The sequence below is a fragment of the Cryptomeria japonica genome, chromosome 8 (genome assembly GCF_030272615.1).
Source record: "Cryptomeria japonica chromosome 8, Sugi_1.0, whole genome shotgun sequence".
Classification (NCBI taxonomy): domain Eukaryota; kingdom Viridiplantae; phylum Streptophyta; class Pinopsida; order Cupressales; family Cupressaceae; genus Cryptomeria; species Cryptomeria japonica.
In genome coordinates this window covers 333,163,909-333,182,903 of record NC_081412.1, presented here as the reverse complement: position 1 = coordinate 333,182,903, position 18,995 = coordinate 333,163,909, and the positions used below count along the sequence as shown (strand labels likewise).

The 18,995-nt window shown below is 35.1% G+C and overlaps 1 protein-coding gene across 4 annotated transcripts in view; it reads right to left on the bottom strand.

The window, feature by feature from the left end:
- Positions 1–18,995, bottom strand: part of LOC131061526 (valine--tRNA ligase, chloroplastic/mitochondrial 2) — a 304,617-nt gene that overhangs the window by 180,958 nt on the left and 104,664 nt on the right. For all 4 annotated transcript variants that reach the window (XR_009110548.2, XM_057995258.2, XM_057995259.2 and 1 more), the window contains exons 11-13: positions 1,246–1,394; positions 927–1,044; positions 595–711 (exon numbers count right to left, since the gene is read on the bottom strand). Coding sequence is in view for 3 of the 4 variants with exons in the window: in XM_057995258.2 (XP_057851241.1) it covers positions 595–711; positions 927–1,044; positions 1,246–1,394 (384 nt within the window). In the remaining variant the exon portion in view is untranslated. The remainder of the gene's footprint in view (positions 1–594; positions 712–926; positions 1,045–1,245; positions 1,395–18,995) is intronic.

Here is an 18,995-nt window from a genome sequence, read left to right as displayed (position 1 = left end):
CAATGTTGTTTAAGCATTTCCATTGGCAGAAGACAAATCTATTTTTAGATATAAGGACAGGAAACCATTCTCAAGTTGTAAAATGAGTTTCTGGTACAAAACTGTATTGAAGCTTTTAGATAAACATTTTGGATGAGACTCCATGATCTTTCTTCAAGATGAGAAAAGAGATCACTGAGTGTGATCAGAAATGTTGATCTAAAAGCTTGAACACAGTTTTCTACCAGAAGCTCATTTTACATCTATAGTGAACTGTAGAAACATCGTGTTTTTGACATTCTTAATTTCTTTAAGTATTAGTTTTCTCAGAGTCTTCCATTTCAAAATAGCTTGAGTTGTTCAAAGTCACACTTCCATATAACTTCCATCAACATGTAATCCAGAGTAACAACTTAGCACATGCTGAAACATATGCTTTTTAATTTCTCATTCTAAATATTTTAGAGCCCTATAGTGCACTCAGTTAGCATGCCAGTGCGAGGATGGCAGAATAATTCTATAATACCATCAAAAAGTAAAACAGCTCTACTTGCAACTTTATTTTCCTATGCATGCAGATAAAATGTAAACAGTAAAAAAGTCAGACTTTTATACCTTCTCAAACCTTTCTGGTATGATTTTCAAGTCTCCATTCTCCAGAGCCTCGAGAGCTTTCTTAGCCAAAGGTTTCATTATTACAAACCATTGCTTACTCACAAGGGGTTCAATAACCTTAAAATAACAAGAAAAAGACTATCACCAAAATAAAGGCCATTTAAATGGAAATAAGTGCAAAATTCCAAAGAAAAAGCATTTTGATCAACGTATTTTCTGAAATATGCGATTTAAGAGAAGGGAACAAATGAGATATCCATTTAAATTATATTTCAACTTAAATGTCTGAAAACAAAAACTTCAACAAGAAAAAAATCGTCATTTGTGCATACTTCACCACCTCGCTGAGATCTCGGCACTCGTAGAGTATATGGTTCTGCCCTCAGAGCAAGTCCTGCAGTTTCCAGATCTAACCAAAGCCTACTCCGAGCAACAAACCTATCAAGACCTCTGTAAACATAGTTCAAATGGCACATGATTCTGTATTAAACAAATATGATTCATAATAAATAAAATGTCATTGCCTTCCAGCCAAATTAAAGCGCACTGACACAACCGTTCTTGCACATTTATCTATTTTTTAAACACTTGCTTTTGCAATGCATTGCATGTACTCATCTGCATAAATTTATTTACTTACAAGACATTTACCTGTACGGCCCAGCATTCTCATTCAGAGTGCCATCCTTGTTCATAATATTAATCAATGGGAGACCAAGCTTTTCCCCAATCACATAGTCATTTTGATCATGTCCAGGAGTTATCTTCAATGCCCCTGTTCCGAACTCCCTATCCACATACTGCCACATTTTGAGCTCCCATTTTAGTCTATAAAATTGAAACCATACAAAGATCAAAGAATATGTAAATTAAAAAAGGTAAAAGTTACAATATAAGACCAAAGGATAAGGCCAAAAGTTGAAAAAGCATTTTTTCTAATTCGGGCCACCAAAAAAGGAAATATTTTTTTCTGAATGGCAAGTTATACACATCTTAATGATTCTCTCATATATACATTAAAAGGGAAAGCATCTAAGGCTGATCAGATATTTTTATGTAACACATTTAGTGATGTAACCAGCCTTAAGAAGGGTCTAATATTGAATAGGTAGCATGACAACCTAAACAGACTTATTACTTGAACTCATAGCATTTATGGCAGGTGCAAGTGCATCAAGTTCTGAGGTGGCAATGTCGACATTAAATTACAAAGGTTCAATTTTTTGTAGATTGCAATGTTAGCATACACAAAAAAAAGGTAATAATGACATCTAAAGAAATAATATAGAATAGACAAGTTTGCAAAAGATGCATAGGATGATCTGATATATATGCAAACCAAGGGGATCCTATGATAGATTGTTTCACCACAAAATTCTGTCCCTTCAAAAAGACCCTTGATTACATAGGACACTAAATTAGCTAAATAATATGCACTCCTATGTTGAAAAGGCTTCATCCTCAAAGTATCAGAATAAAAGTAGGAAATACAATGTTGTTAATTTAATAAACTAAAAGCACATTGCATCTATATCAATCCATCCAAGCTCAACTTTGATAGGCATAAATTGTTGCCATAAGTTGGAAACTGAGTTCTGTTATGTCAAGTAGCATTGTTTAGGAGTCCATGTCATTGTTTATCTTTTGTAATTTAGATTAGAATCCTTAAAATCTGGACATCAAGAATGAATATTTCCTAGGGAGTGAGGATATAGGATTTAATCATAAATTTCTTTGCATCTTCCTGATCAACATTTTCAACCTTCATAATGGTTATCATATCTAGTATAGTGTCAACACCTAACATCTCTTCAATTTTAAATTCTCCCTGAAAGAAGCTTGAATATTTGTTTAAATCTCAAACAGGATAAAACTTGTTTAGTCCAATACATTTTATATGTATACATCATCGACCAAGGTTGTGATACATATTTACATACTCTCCTTTTCAACTTTCAGATGTTAAGCATGCATATGAAAGATTGGTTCTGATTACGAAGATAAATTAGCCCTTCATGTTTCAAAACAAATTTTTATGAAATTATTTTTTTTTTTGGACAACTGTTTGACAAAATGTACTAGAAATAAATGCAAACTATTATATACTTGAACAGATAAATCTGTTATTATGTCAGCATGAAAATACATTCAGATCAGCCATACATGAATCACTATTATTAAACTCAGAACTTATGCTTTAAACATTCAATGCTGGATGCCACTTCTGTAATAAGCATATAAAACACTGAAATAATGCACTGCTAACCTCTATTTGGTGATATGACAAAGATGCTGAAGAAACTCATAGAAAATGTTGATAACAAAATTTGGATATGAAAACTACAATAACTCAGACCCTTCCTTGCTATGTCGTACTGTTATTGCCCAAGAAATGGCTGTGACAGCAGATAAGAGTAAATAACCCCAAATATATGGTGGGTGGGGTATATGGAAGCTCCAAACCTCTTAAAAAATTAATGTGTTTCCTTTCCAAGCCAAATATTTCCTTATAAAATTTCCACGCCTCCTCCTGATGATAGTTCTCAGACTTAGACATGCAGAGTACTTGACAAACCCAAAAATTTTCACACCTCCTCCTAATGATAGTTCTTAGACTTGGACATGCAGAGTACTTGACAAATCCAAAATTTTCAACTTAACAAAATCTTGGCAACTTAAAAAATACTAAAATTTCATAAAAGAACACAATTTGTTTGCGAAATTCAATTAAAAAATGTATCAAACGAGTCTACAAAACCATAAGGAAATATTTTCTATCAAATTTGATTCTTAAATATATGGATTACAAAATTGCATCATCAGGCGAAGCCAGATAGTGGATACAATAGCTAGCTGCTAACTAATAACTATTATGAATTTATGAAGATTGTCTTTGAAAATCTTCATCATCAATTTCATATCTAGGCAGGTAAAAAATTACAACTTTTTACAATTTCCTCTTCTCCACCCTAGTGAAAAATTGGAGGGGTAGAGAATATGGTCCTCACCTCAATTGTGGCTCCCTATTTGGCCAAGCAGTCATGTTGGTATGTGAACTCAATTTTGTTTAACCAACATTGATTAAATCTTTTGACACTTACTATTTTTGGCAATTTCTGGCCATTCAACTGAGTTCAAAATGTTTCTTTTGGCCAATATGCTATAAAATTTGTGCTTTCTGCTATTTGTTAATGGAGGGGCAAAGGCAAGGTTTTATAGCCAAATCACCGTGTCAACGACACATTTTAACCTGCATCTCACTCTGTCAACGTGATTTTTCCTACATGATTTTTCACGATAGGCTTGCCAAGTTTTGTTAAGTACTCACCAAAAAACACAACAAGGTTTTGTCAAAAACCTGTCTCTACAGACTTACAAGTCAAACCTGCAAATTCTTGCATGATAAAAGACCAACATGCACTCGACAACTCGCTGAGTACTACCAGGGTTTGCAAACTACACCTCAAAGACTAGTATGGCAATCCCCTTATGTAGGAAATATGGTACAACCTGTTTAGGGTTTACCCAACCACCAAAATAAACTAGAAATTACACCTTAAAGATTAAAAAAATTTGCTTCACAAATATTCTTCAAATAAACTCCAATATACAACTCCACTAGAAACCAAAACGACAAATCTAGAAATGATATTTCAATTACTTAGCATGAATATCCACAAAATTTCCAACATTGAGCACCCTATGAATCCTAGATTAATCTACTCATAAATTGACAAGGAGGGTTTCCATCCTCAAAACTCATATTTGTCAAAGGGTTTTCGTGCTAGAGCGGAATATATGCATAGTTACTCAACTCAAGTTGGGGTTTGAAAATAACAGCCAAGAATGAATCTCCTCTCCAACTCTCCTTTTTATACCCTTTTCATATAATTGAAATAGCATATTTCATTTTCCCCCTCAAAGTGACCTTTAAAATTTCTTTTTAATTTTACTTTTGGGCCCCAAATAAGTCACTTTTAATAAAGTTCCTGTTGTATTGTAAACACACACACACCCATTGGAAATAGGTACCCGACTTTCTGTTTTCTTAGTTGTTTTGTGTAATTGTGTTTCTTAGCTTCAGAATGGTTTTGGTCTCTTAGCTTTCTACCCTTTGGAAAGATTGTAAACCCTTGTTAGTCCGGAAATGCAATGATCATTCCTTGAAACATGTGGAGTGAAAGGTTTGTCTTGGGTAAGGGTGTGATTTGCATGTTTCCTTCTCAAAATGTCAAGTCCTAGTGAAAATGCATAGGTCCTGCCTAGGGTCGCTTCAAAGTTGCAACATTGAAATAGTGCAAAGGAAAATATGGCAAACTTGAGCAAGAGTGCAAAGTTCATCCTTGGAAATGGATAGATCAAGTTAGAAATTCACTAAGTTTCAAGTTCATGATTAAGTGATCTTCCAGATGAGGAATAGAGGTCTTAATCCTAGGAAAATTTGGCTTGACAAGTCAAGAAGAAAATGGTTAAAGAAAAGTTGTTCAGTTGTCAAGGAAAGTTGAGATGATAAAATTCAAGATCGAGACAAGGAGAATTCCTTGTCGAGGTTGGATTTCAGAGCTTGATAGTTAAGGAAAATGAGATGAATTTGAATCCTTTGCACAAAATGAGGAAAATATGATTAATGTGGATCAAAAAAGAAAAATTATAAAAAAAATCAAGACATTAGATAAGGATCACTAAAAATTGCAAGGTTGAATAAAGAATTTTATCCGTGAGAAGAAAGTAAAAATTGGGAGATAGGAGAAATCATGGAAAGAGAATAAAACTGAACGAAAATAATGAAAAAATGGAAAATCCTTGTCAAATGCTCAATTTACCCTTGGAATTTTATTGAAAATCTATGTCAAGTTAAGGGAAGAAAATTCACATTCATGATAGATCCTTGATAACTCCTAAATTTCTTTGGAAAAAAAATGAAAATCCATGTCAAGAACATGTTTTTCTTGGAATTTTGCGCAAATTCCATGGACTCACAAAATCCATAATTTTTTCTATGCATTTGGAATTTTCCTTACACTCAAAATCCCTGAAATTTTAGATGAAATTACAAAAATCCATGACTTGCTAAACTCTTCTACTTTTTTCGTGCCATTTGGATGAACAAGGAAAAAATGAACAAAACCCAAGGTAGAGTCAAGGAAAGTCCAAAGATCCAAGTATAATTTCACTCGACAATTCAAGACTAAAGATCAAATTTCATTTCAAATTCATGAATAACTTTAATTTATTCTTGAAAATCCATAAAAATCCTTGACTTAAGGAAAAAATTTGCTCAAAATCTTTTAGAAAGCCTTTTACAAGCATAAAAATCACTTCAAAAAGATAAAGAAACCCATTGTCAAATCCTAAAATTCCCATGGAATTTTATCAAAAATCAATCCCTTAGGAAAATCCACAAAATATTTTGAGAACTTGGACTTTTTCAATACGGAGATGAGATCCATGAAATTATTTGAGAATACAGATTTTTCCACGAGTAATGAAAATCCATGAAATTATGGAAGGATTTGGATAAATTAAGAGGAAGGTCGGCTTGAAAAATGAAATGCAAAACGTATGGAGTGAAATGAGTAAAAGCAAGGAATAATCAAATCAATTGGAAGCCGACTTAGGATTGAATCGCTCCCAAATCGTGTGGAGGATAAAATATAATGCAAAACATGTTGGAAGTGGAGGAGCCGACTTCCCTCATCGAGGATACAATTATAGCATGGAGCCCCTATTAATTCAAGATGAATACTTTCATTTCACATCAATCAATCCAATTCGAAATCAAGACAAAAGCTGAGCAGATAGAGTGCGAATTTTGTGCAAAAAAATCAGTTCAAAGCAAATTCAACAGCAGATGATGTAAATTTGTTCAAGGAGATCAGAATTCAAGGGCAAGTGTTGATAAAGCAAGAGGCAGATTTTGTTAAAGAAACCAATCAGACCTGAAAGGAAATGATTTATGAAGGATGAATTAATGATTTGCATACAGATTCAAGTGTTTTTCATCCTCATTTTGAGTAATTTCCAGACTTGGAACATCATTTCCAAATTTGAGACATCATATCCATAAAATGTCCAAGACTAAAGTGTTAATTCCAGGTTATGAGAGGGTTTGTGGAATGTGTTTGTGGGACTCATTGATGTTTTTTGAATGATTACCATGGAATATCCTTTTAGAATTTTTCATTTAGAATGAAAGTTGAACGTTCATTTTATTAACATAATAGTCCTGCATTTCATTAACATAATGGTTTCACTCACTTTCATGATTTAAGGTATTCTCTTTCTTCTCAGGTATAATTGCAATGGGACGATGATGGAGATTGAAGTGCAAAATACAAGATCTACATTTCAAGAGGATAACAAAGAAGGAGCTTTTCAAGGATTGCTCTACTACGATTGAATAGGATGAAAGACATCACAACGTGGAGGTGTACAAAGTCAAAGACATTACGGACCAAGTCATCGACAGAGGACAACGATTGGAAGATCAAGGACATCCCAAATATCAAGACATCATGAAGGATTCCAAAGATGAAGATGAAGCGCAAAAGAGACGAAGCCTAAGGAATGCATTTTGAATTTTTAAAGAGTTAATCCAGGTTTAAAATGCAAAGACATCTTTATGATGATAAAGAAGCAGAGTTGAAACAAAGAGCTAGATGCAAAGAACGAAGAACACTTCGACAAAAAAGCAAGCTGAGGTGGCGCCTACTCATCTCCACGAATCAAATCATTCAAGGTCAACATGTCCAGATTCATTGAACCTTACTCATCTAAAGAAGAACAACTCAATGTGTGGAAGTCACTAAATTAAATAATACAGCTCATCTTTTATTGATCCTTTCTCTAAAAGGGCGTGCATTTAAGGGCTTGTAATTTTCTCATTGGTTGGAATCAAATGTAAGGAGGTGGTAATTGTAACTAACTCCACTTAGGGTTTCATTAAATTATCTTGGTCATTGATTTAGAATCATTTTGCGCCCTGCATTTGTAATAAGAAGTCAATATAAGGTTTGGCCTTTTCATTTGTAAACGGAATAGTTAATAGTAGTAGAAGAAGAAAGTATAAGTAGCAGTAGGAGAAGATCAAAAAAATTTGCCAAGCCTATGTCAAAATAAATACATAAATTTAATTGACGATATGTTGGATCTTTGTGTGTTGTTTCAACATTTTTCATGCTTTCTACTTCTCAAGTTTTAGTTGAAGTTCATTGACTGATTAATGGAGAAATGTGAAGATATGTGATGAATTCCTTGAATCATACCATATGTAGTTTGTTGATTGCAAATTGCAGTTTACGTTTAGTTTGAACCTCATTTTGGCAAAAGTTTGATTGTGGATGTTCATTTGAATTGCACCAACATTGGGTATTTCGATGAATGTTTTTAGTATGAAAATCTTTCACTACCATAAACGATCGCACTCTTTCTGAAATGTCCCCTCCAATTTTTTTCCAATTTTTAACACACAATGCACCTGTTAAGGTTAGAAAAGAGTGTTGAAATAGTAGCTAGCTCGGATACCTATCTATTGTATTTTAATGTTGTCAATGGCAATTAAAATACACATGTATTATCTATTATGTAAATCAAACTTAGGGATGGGCCCAAATACATGTAACTTGTAATTATGTCTTGCTTGGGCAAGACCTATATATAATGTAACTTGTGGATAGGACAGGCCCTATAAATGTAACTTGTAATTTGGTCTGACCCTAATTGGGCGATGTAACTTGTGGTCCTATATTGAATGTAACTTGTCGATAGGGTAGGCCCAATATTTATTTTGAGCGATTATGTAATTGGGCTGGGCCCAAACTCATGTAGCGTGTGGTAAAGGCAATCAAGCAATAACGTCTTAATAGGTCAAGACCTATTTGGACGATATACATAATATTATTATTAAATTAACAAGGCATGCCGACTTGAGACTTGACACCTCAAGTCAAGTATATAAGCAAGTCATTTGCCACAGCATAATGAATCATTTTTATATACAAGGCGAATCATTATTAAGGCCGTCAACACATGTAATCTGCTCTCCAACATTTGGCGATCTCTCTCTCTCTCTCTTGTGTGAACTTGCTCCACATCCATTGTGTGAAGGCTGGCTGTTAGGTGATGCTATCAAGATCTTGCGAAGCTAATGAAGACTTGCCTTGAGCGAATTTGATGCTAATGATAAGGGCTGCAATCTCCATTATCATATAAAGAGGAATTCAGATCTGCTATCTTGCTGGTTGAACAGCAATCTGAGATAAGCACACTTGCCTTGTAATTGCCTACATTTGAGATAATACGCATTGTACTTTGTGGCTGGGTTTTTCACCTCCAAGAGGGAGGTTTTCCCAAGGTACTGGTGTGTCTTGTTTTGTGTTTTTATTGCTATTACTGTTCTGTTATAACCTGATTATTTAAGATTAACATCTGATTGATTAAAATTAACATGGTATCAGAGCTTTAGGTTCATTCTAAATAATCAGATTATTAGTTGTCCTTCACTTTCAGTTTGTTGTTAGTTTTGCAAGATGTTTACAGGTCTGAAAGTCAAAGACAGACTTGAAGGTGCCCTAAATTTTACACCATGGAAGGTCCATTACAGTTTGTGAAAGATAAGGATCTGATTGAGCCTAAGGATCTAGATGAGATAAAGCAATTCAAGAAGTCTACCGTGAATCAGAAAGTTCAACAGCAATGTCTGCTTGACAAATTAAAGGCATCGATGGGACGATAGCAAGTATAAGATTTCACGTGCTCTCATTCCTCTATTCTCAATTATAGGGTCCACCTGGTTGGAGATTTGCATCTGATTACCTTATTGTTATTAGTGTCTTATCTAGTGCACAAGGTTCTCTTGCTTGTTAACTACTTCATCTGAGGGTGCTTTCATATGTCAGTTTGTGCACTTGTTTTCAGATCTCAGTATTGCCTAACTTTCTTCCTAAGGTTTGGAACAATCACCCTAGTTTGAGCCTTGTTCTTGTGTTAAGAATTTGTTCTAATCCAGTTTGAACCATTGAAGATAGTTATGCCCTACTCTCTATTTTTTTTAAGTATGTTAAGCTCTCAACCTATTTGATGTGGTGATCTTAATTGATGCATTGATCTAAATACATCCTTGGCACTTAAGACTTCAGCATGTGTATTCAGATATAAATCTAGGAGTATTATGATGGCAAGCACAAATAGAAAGATGAATAAATTTATAGGAGATTCGGAAACATCGAACCTCAGTCATTGGTGTGATAGACATCCTTCTTAGTATCTATGCCCAATGTTGACCTTACTGTCTTCGTATTATAATCTGATCCCTTATGACACTTGTTGCATAGTTCTGATGCACTGTATTCTATCTAAGTCTTTAAATGCTCAATAGTCTTGTTGCTCTGGAATTATATACTCTTATGGTGTGTCTCTTGATTTGCATCAAATCTCTTAACATCGTATGGACAGCATTTTCTGTTTTGTTTTATGTTTGGATAAGGTTGTCATTTAGGGTTGTGACTATGTAACACTTGGTTCTCTTCAGCTCTTCATAATAGGCCCTCATGTTATTTGTTATGTTGTTATTATAACCTTGCTCTGCTCCTCTTGTGTAGAGGATTGCCTTTAGCTCTAATGCATTTTCTGTCATGCCTTTCATCATCCTTACATAATATTCATTGCGACACTATCTCTTCAATTTAAGCATATTGTCTATTACATTCTTTGAAGTAAGTATTCTCTTGATGATGAAACCTAAGATGAATGAGGTATCTAACTTATTGAAGTTGGCTTTCGATCATACGCTTGTGCTCAACTACAATGTGTATCCTTTTGAGTGGTCAATAGTCATATCTGATTTTACGCATTGGCTGGAAAGACAATTAGGCTTATACACCTTGCTTATGGATTTTGTAAAATGTTTTCTGAAGTCATACACTTGCCTTAGTTTTCTAATATAAGCTAACTCTCTGTTATTCAACTATGGAAAACAATTTTAGAATGTTGTGTAGCTTTACTCTATGGTTGAAGTTCATCATAGTTTGGCAATATCCTTTCGAGCAATCTTGGCATATGTTATCAATGGTTGAAGTCTAGATAAGTTACTTTACATGTTAATTCATTCTGTTGGGATATTTTCTCTTCAAGAGTTTCTTGAATTACCATGCCTTCAAGCTTAAGAGGGAGCTTGGTTTCTTCACTTGAAGGTATGCCTTGATCATAATGATTATACTATACGTCCATTTCGTAAAAGTGAAGTAGGGAAAAGGTTGGCATTTCTCATCTTTGATTTATGGCTGCCTTCCTTGATTGATTCTTAGTTTATGCAATCTTCATGAGACTTGATTACCACAATTTTATATTAAGAATCAAAAGACAGTTCCATATGGAAGTTTTTTGAAAATATGAAGCTAGATGTAGTTAGAAGGAAACATTTGCTCTTGCTGCTAGATATACTAATATTAGAACCACTATAGCTAATGCTGCAGGCTGGAAGTTAGATATAAAGACTATTTTCTTAATGTTGTCTATATTAAACAACCTGAAGGTTATGAGATTCATAATAGAGAAACTCATGTGTGCAGACTGAAAAAAGCTCTCTACGGTCGCAAGCAAGCTCCTAGGGCTTGGTATGAAAGAATTGATAAGTACTTAGTTAGTTTAGGGTTTTATAAGAATGATGTTAATCCTAACATTTACTTTAAAGTATTTAATGGTGAAATGCTAATTCTGGTTTTATATGTCGATTTATTTCTATCTGGTGAAGATAGTTTCATCATTAGGTGTAAGAAAGAATTAGCTACTGAATTTGAAATGAAGAATCTAGGTCTAATGCACTACTTTCTAAGGTTAGAAATGTGGCAAAGACCTAATGAAATTATTCTAAGTCAAGGAAAATATACTATTGATATATTGAAAAGATTTCGTATGATGGAAACTAACTTGAAGAAGTTGAGTATTTTTTTTTCTTCAACTAACTCTGATTTTGCAGATCCTTCAGAGTACAGGCAGTTGATTGAATCTTGGATCTATCCAATCAACACAGTAATCAATTTGGAAGGCTACTCTGATTCTGATTGGGCCGGAAGTGTTACTGACAGGAAAAGCACTTCAGGAATCTGTTTCAGCTTGGGTTCCACTATGATCTCTTGGGCCAGTAGGAAAAAGTCCCCAGTTGCATTGAGTACTGCAGAAGCTGAATACATTGCTTCAAGTGTGGTAGCTAGAGAAGCAGTTTGGCTTTGCAAACTTCTTGCTGGGTTGTTTGGACAACCTTGGGAATCCACTGTTATTTATTATGATAATCAAAGTTGTATTAAATGTCTAATAATCCCGTGCTTCATAATAGGTCAAAACACGTGGAAACTCATTATCACTATATTTGTGATATGGCACAAAGAGGTGCCATCCAGCTGAAATATATCAGCACTGATGAACAAGTTTCTGATGTTCTCACCAAGCCTCTAGCTCAAGTGAAGTTTGAGTACTTCAGAGAGAAGCTTGGAATTGTGGAGAACACAATATTGATTGAGAGGGAGTCTCAATACTAGTGATGCAATTTAGACTGCATCTTACACCCTCTGCGGGCAATGCAAGGTGGAGTCACCCTCTGCGGGCAATGCAAGGTGACAGTGTATCCTTCTCTGGGATAAGGCTAAGGTGTAAGACCTCTTCCACCCTCTGCGGGCAATACAAGGTGGATCCATCCTCTGCGGGCAATGCAAGATGGACATCATGAAATGAGTTCATGATATTTATGTGTTTTATTGCAAGTATACTCTATGGAGCTTATGCATTCATCCTTGCGGACAATGCAAGATGAAGGTCATGAATGGATCATGACAAGTGGAAGCTATCCTCCCTAGCTAAGAGGGAGTGTTGAAATAGTAGCTAACTCTGATACCTATCTATTGTATTTTAATGTTGTCAATGGCAATTAAAATACACATGTATTATCTATTATGTAAATCGAACTTAGGGTTGGGCCCAAATACATGTAACTTGTAATTATGTCTTGCTTGGGCAAGACCTATATATAATGTAACTTGTGGATAGGACAGGCCCTATAAATGTAACTTGTAATTTGGTCTGACCCTAATTGGCCGATGTAACTTGTGGTCCTATATTGAATGTAACTTGTTGATAGGGTAGGCCCAATATGTATTTTAAGCAATTATGTAATTGGGTTGACCCCAAACTCATGTAGCATGTGGTAAAGGCAATCAAGCAATAACGTCTTAATAGGTCTAGACCTATTTGGACGATATACATAATATTATTATTAAATTAACAAGGCAGGCCGACTTGAGACTTGACACCTCAAGTCAAGTATATAAGCAAGTCATTTGCACAGCATAATGAATCATTTTTATATACAAGGCGAATCATTATTAAGGTTGTCAACACATGTAATCTGCTCTCCAACATTTGGCGATCTCTCTCTCTCTCTTGTGCAAACTTGCTCCTCATCCATTGTGTGAAGGTTGGCTGTTAGGTGATGCTATCAAGATCTTGCGAAGCTAATGAAGACTTGCCTTAAGCGAATTTGATGTTAATGATAAGGGTTGTAATCTCCATTATCATATAAAGAGAAATTCAGATCTGCTATCTTGCTGGTTGAACAGCAATCTGAGATAAGCACACTTGCCTTGTAATTGCCTACATTTGAGATAATACGCATTGCACTTTGTGGCTGGGTTTTCCACCTCCAAGAGGGAGGTTTTCCCAAGGTATTGGTGTGTCTTGTTTTGTGTTTTTATTGCTGTTACTATTCTGTTATTACCTGATTATTTAAGATTAACATCTGATTGCTTAAAATTAACAAAGAGAAATACAATTATGCTGAAAAGTAACCCTTCCACTTTCTGATCACCAAGAGCCCAGTGTGAGTGAGGTGAGAGCATACGATGAATAGGGGATCGTTAGCTCCAAAACAAACTGAAGTACAATGTTGGGCGGCAAGCCAGCAACTTACACTTGTCCAACGGGCAAGAACAACTTAATGTAAATCACTCTACCACTTTCCAGCAGGACGACAATTATTACAATACTAAAAAGATTGCTCAACCACTTTTTATTGGGAGGACAATTATTACAATACCGAAAATAAGATCAGTACTATGAAACCAACTGAAATTAAAAGATAGGTGGCTAGGCCATCCTCTTCCACTTTTTCATTGGGAATACAAAATATAAAATGCAATTAAACAAAGGCTGATCAGTACTACTGAATTCAGCGTTACAATGAGAGCATTAGCTTGCAGATTACAGAAGGAAATTGATATCCAAACACACCAAAATGTTAGGAATCAATCTTCTAACAAATATGAGCTATCCAAAATATGAAAAGTATCCAAACAAGTAAATAACACAAGTCTGATATGAAGAACAGTATACTGAAATAATAGGCCAGCAAGAATAGAAATCACCTAAATGCTCATAACTTTCTCCACGTAGCTTCGAATGACTTGAAATCAAATGCAAATGGTCCCTAGAGAGTAGGCGACCAAGACAAGACCAACAGCCTACTGCAAATCGGATCAAAACATCAATGCACACTTTCTAAGGCAACCTCCAGCATGGTATGGCCTGGGAGATAAGGCGATTTTTGTTGAAAATTGTAGCTAGCTCGGATACCTGACTATTAAATTTTAATATTGTCATTTGTCAATGACAATTAAAATTCCTATGTATTACCTCTCATGCAATCCGAACCACTTAGAGTTGGGCCCAAATACATGTAACTTGTAATTATGTCTTGCTATGAATATTGGGCAAGACCTATATAAAATGTAACTTGTGGATAGAACAAGCCCTATAAATGTAACTTGTAATTTGGTCTGACCTTAATTGGGCGATGTAACTTGTGGTCCTATATTGAATGTAACTTGTAACTTGTGAATAGGGCAGGCCCTATCTTATGTATCTTCTAATCTTAATGTAATGTCCCCTACTTGATCTATTTCAATATACTAAAATTGATTGATATTCTTCAATTAATTATTAACAAGTTCTTATTTGTTTTCCTCATTAGATGATTAATTCATGATTCATTGTTTTTAATATAGCTATCAGATCCTGCTACTACTTCAGTTTAAGGGAGAAGGGTTTATGTATGTTACCAAAGCGCTTAGAGACCAAATACAATAGGTTCCCTCAAAGTTTATAGATCCAAGCCCTTACCTATCTTGGGTCTATACCCTCAAGGCTTATGGGTCGCTGATCCCCACCCTATCTTGGGACTTAACCTATTGCTTGGATTTAGACTGCCCCTCTTTGGAACATCTCATTCCCATCTTCTTAAATACTAACAGGAATAACATGATTTAGACTATAAGTATACTAATTTCTTATGTATTATGAATATATATATGAAATTAAGTATGTTTGACATACATATTGCAGTCCATATTAATATTACTATTAATTCTGCATGAAAACATTATCAGGTTTCATATATTAAGCATACATTCTCAGCTCATCCCCATGCATACCACCAAGAACAAAGATGTTACTGCCTGTAACTTAATAGTAGTTCTGATCTTATCAATCCATGGTGATGTTATTGGATGCTTTGATTCCTTTCCTTTAAATCTCTCAATGTGAGGGAGAGGTCACACCTCTTCATCATGCATGCCCTTTGGCAAGTGACACACCCTTTCACCACTAGCACCTTTTGAAAGAGTGCAACTCTTCATTATTTCTGCCCTTTGGAAGGGACATAACCCTTTATAACCAGATCTGCACTTCTCATTTTTCAAATTCTCCCCCCCTCAAATGAGTTTCTCTTCTCCCTTTTATATCTCACGTTTGAGGAAGTCACAACTTATCATTTCATGCCTTTTGAACTTTCATTAACTTTAATCAAATTTTAATTATATTCTTTTATATTTTAATTTTTATATTTATTCTTTTGTATTTTAATTTTATCATTATTTATTATTAAATTATATTTCAAAGTAGGGACATTACACTTAACCCTATGTTTTGGCACCAAGTTGAAAGGGCCGACCTAGAGTGAATTGGGAGGCTGAGTCACATATATATACAAAGGCTTAGTCATTGTATCGACACACACTTAGCGAATTGTCTTCAATCAGTAAATTGTTTCTCTGAGTCAGTGAACTATAATTTAAGGATAGCGAACCATCTTGCAGTGACAGTGAACAAGGTTCTAGAGATAGCAAACTGTCCTCAAGGGTAGCGAACTTCATCTTGTGGACTGTGAGCTTCATTTGAAGGCTTCGAACTATCATTGATGACAGCGATCTTCATTCTAGAGACAACAAACTATCCTCAAGGGTAGCAAACTTCATCTTGTGGACAGCAACCTTCATTTGAAGGCTCCAAACTATCATTGATGACAGCGATCTTCATCCTAGAGCAGCGAACACTATCTCTGGGGCAGCGAACCTCCTTAACAGCAGATACCCTATTCTTAGAGATAAGTTTATCATTTGTATATCCTTGGTTGAAGGCGTTATCCTATTGCGCATAGTTTGTTGGTTCTGATTGCTTCAAGTGTTCAAGCCATATTGTAAGATACTTTTGATTATTGCATAATAAGATCTGAGATCTATAGCTGGGTTTTTCACCTCCAAGAGGGAGGTTTTCCCAGGGTATTCTTGATGTTCCTTGTGCACATTGATTTGCTTTCTGTTATTGCTATTTTTTGCTACAGTCTGATCCTAAAATTAACAATTTTGTCTAGAAACTCCAAATCAGCTCCAAAAATCACAAAACTTAGCAAAATGAATCGCCTAGCCATGAGGAAAACATAGGACGAATACCGAGAAACGACAACTGAACTCTTAGAGACTTATGAATGAATTTCACTTTCAGCACCATACACAGCAAACTCTAGATTCTAAAAACAACACTCCAATAATCAAAAAGCATCAAATAACTTCATCTTCATTGAGCTCAGTTAGATCCTCTAAATGAGAAACAGTCACAGCATTCAGCTAGGGGCTATCTTTCAAACACAAAACTGAAGGAGGCTAGGAGGTATGCATTCCTCAAAGAAAGAGTCTGAAATAATTTCGACAACACTTCGTTAAATTAAGCAAAGATAGTCTCAAATGAAGAGTAGAGCCCTGTATTTATAGAGAAAACTCTTCAAATTCAAATTCAGCTCCCTCCAAATTGACATTAAATAAAATGAAGTCAAATGCCAACTTGGATGCCCAGAGCAATATAATATTTGCCTTTATTTTATATTCCTCCAAAAGGTACGCCAAAATCAACTATTGCTTGGACACTTTAAAGGTTATAATTTTTAAATTAAAAATCTCCGAAATGGACACCCACCTTATGTCTTGAAAATGATACTTTAATTAAAAATGCCAATAAAGGGTGTTCAGGTGTTCAAAGTAATAATTCAAATTATATCATAAAATTAACCCATTTCCTCCTGAGGCATCCATCGAGCCTTATTAATAATTCACTTATGAAATATTTTCATCAACCATGAATCGCCCAAAATACGCTCCAAAAATGCTAGAAGACAAACTGCTCAAACTAACCTGCCAAAAATAGCCATCTAAACTAACCTGCTGAAACCCTGCTAAAAATAATACTCGTAAAAATCGTACTAATAAAAATAGTACTTACTAAAAATAGCATACTGTTAAAACTAGTAAGTGTTTCCAAAGTGATTTTAACCACATTTTGAGCAATCGTCGCAACTTACTTAAAATAGTAAGTCTAGAAAAGTCCTCCAATTCATTTGCATGTCATACCATTGCAAAGTTCTCTGAAAACCCAGAAAAATAAGTTGTCCTTGCCCCCATTTACTAAAAATAGTAAGTATATCAAACTCCACTGGTTGCTACGCATTTACCATCATTGCGAAGCTTTCTAAAAACCCAGAATGAATCCAGAATCAAAACTGTAAAACTCCAAGATGCAAGCCGCCAAAATTGTCAAAACATCCTCCTAGAAAATAGGAAACCCTAATTCTTCCTCTGGCTGAATAACAAGTCTCGGGATTGGTCAATAGTCCCCAAAACAAACTAGAACGGAAAAGGGGACATTACACTTTCTATGGCATCGTGAGCTATCTCTGGTTAAGTAGAAAAAAGTTCCATAAGGAATTTCTCTATCCAAGCGCTATCCATTATCATCATTGTCCTTAGGTTTAGCTTAGATTTTTCTAACATTCATCCTTTTTTCTTTTTATTTGAAGTTTGAAACAATTTAGGATGCTAATTCTAGTGTAACGTGTAAGTCCTTTTGTGGTAACAACAAATCACATCATTCGCTGAGTCTATCCATTGCATTGTCTAGATATAACATTTGTAAACCTTGGGGTTACCTTATTTGATCACATTGCTTAGCATTTGAGGTTTCTGTTGTAACATTTTCACACATCACCCCATTGCAAATGTGGACCCCATTTTTTGCTTTTAGGGTAGTTGTTTTGCTTAGTTTGCTTCGCTTGGCAGTAGTTTCTTAGTCTTTAGCCTTTGCATCTGAGAGGGTTTGTTGGGTTAGTCCAAGGAGTGCAAGGTTTGTCCTTAGGATGATTGAGTCAAATGGTATTATTTTCACCCTCAGATCAATATTCAAGTGTCGAGATTAAGGTTTGATGATGAAAGTTGCTCAAAGTTGTGCAGCTCGTCAAAGTTGTCAAAGATGCAAGCAAGTTGTCAAAGATGCAAGGAAGTTGCAAAAATGTTGTCAGGACAAATTGTTGAAATACAACAACAAATGTTGGAGTGGAAAATCTACTTGCGATTCCAATAAGAATTGCAAGTATTTCATTTAGGTCTTGCTCTACAATGTCAGGACGATCATTAGAATTGTCAAGTGTAACAAGTGAAATTGTCAAGGTGTATAGTGTTGTTGGGAGTGTCACGGTTGTCAAGTTTTGAATGTTGCATTATTTATCTTAGTGATTGAGCAACTTAGAGGGTTTCGCACTAAAGTGAAGCAAGTTAAGTGTTGAAACATAATGCACAACTCTCATAAACTCCAACCTACCTTTATCAATGCACAACTCTCATGAACTCGGACATGCCTTGGATCAATGCAAAACTTTATAAAAGTCTGATTTGGCAAACAATGCAAATCTCAAGCAAAGTCCGCTCTATGATTGATAGCAATGCAAAACTAATGTGGAGTCCGTTATGAAGGAGTGCAAATTTCTCTCAAATTCCGACCTAGGTATAGACCTTTGCAAGATTCATTGAAAGTCCAACTTTGCATTGCAAAACACACACAAACTCCGCTCCCTTTTTTAGCGAACATTGCACAACTTTTTGAAAGTCAGACCTGCCTTGGGAAATTGCACAACTTGACAAAAGTCTGATCAGCATTGTGCAAACTTGTCTCAAACTCTGATCCATATTTATGCACAATTTGTCCCAAACTCCGATCTGCTTTGTTTGCACATCTTTGTGAAACTCTGACCACAA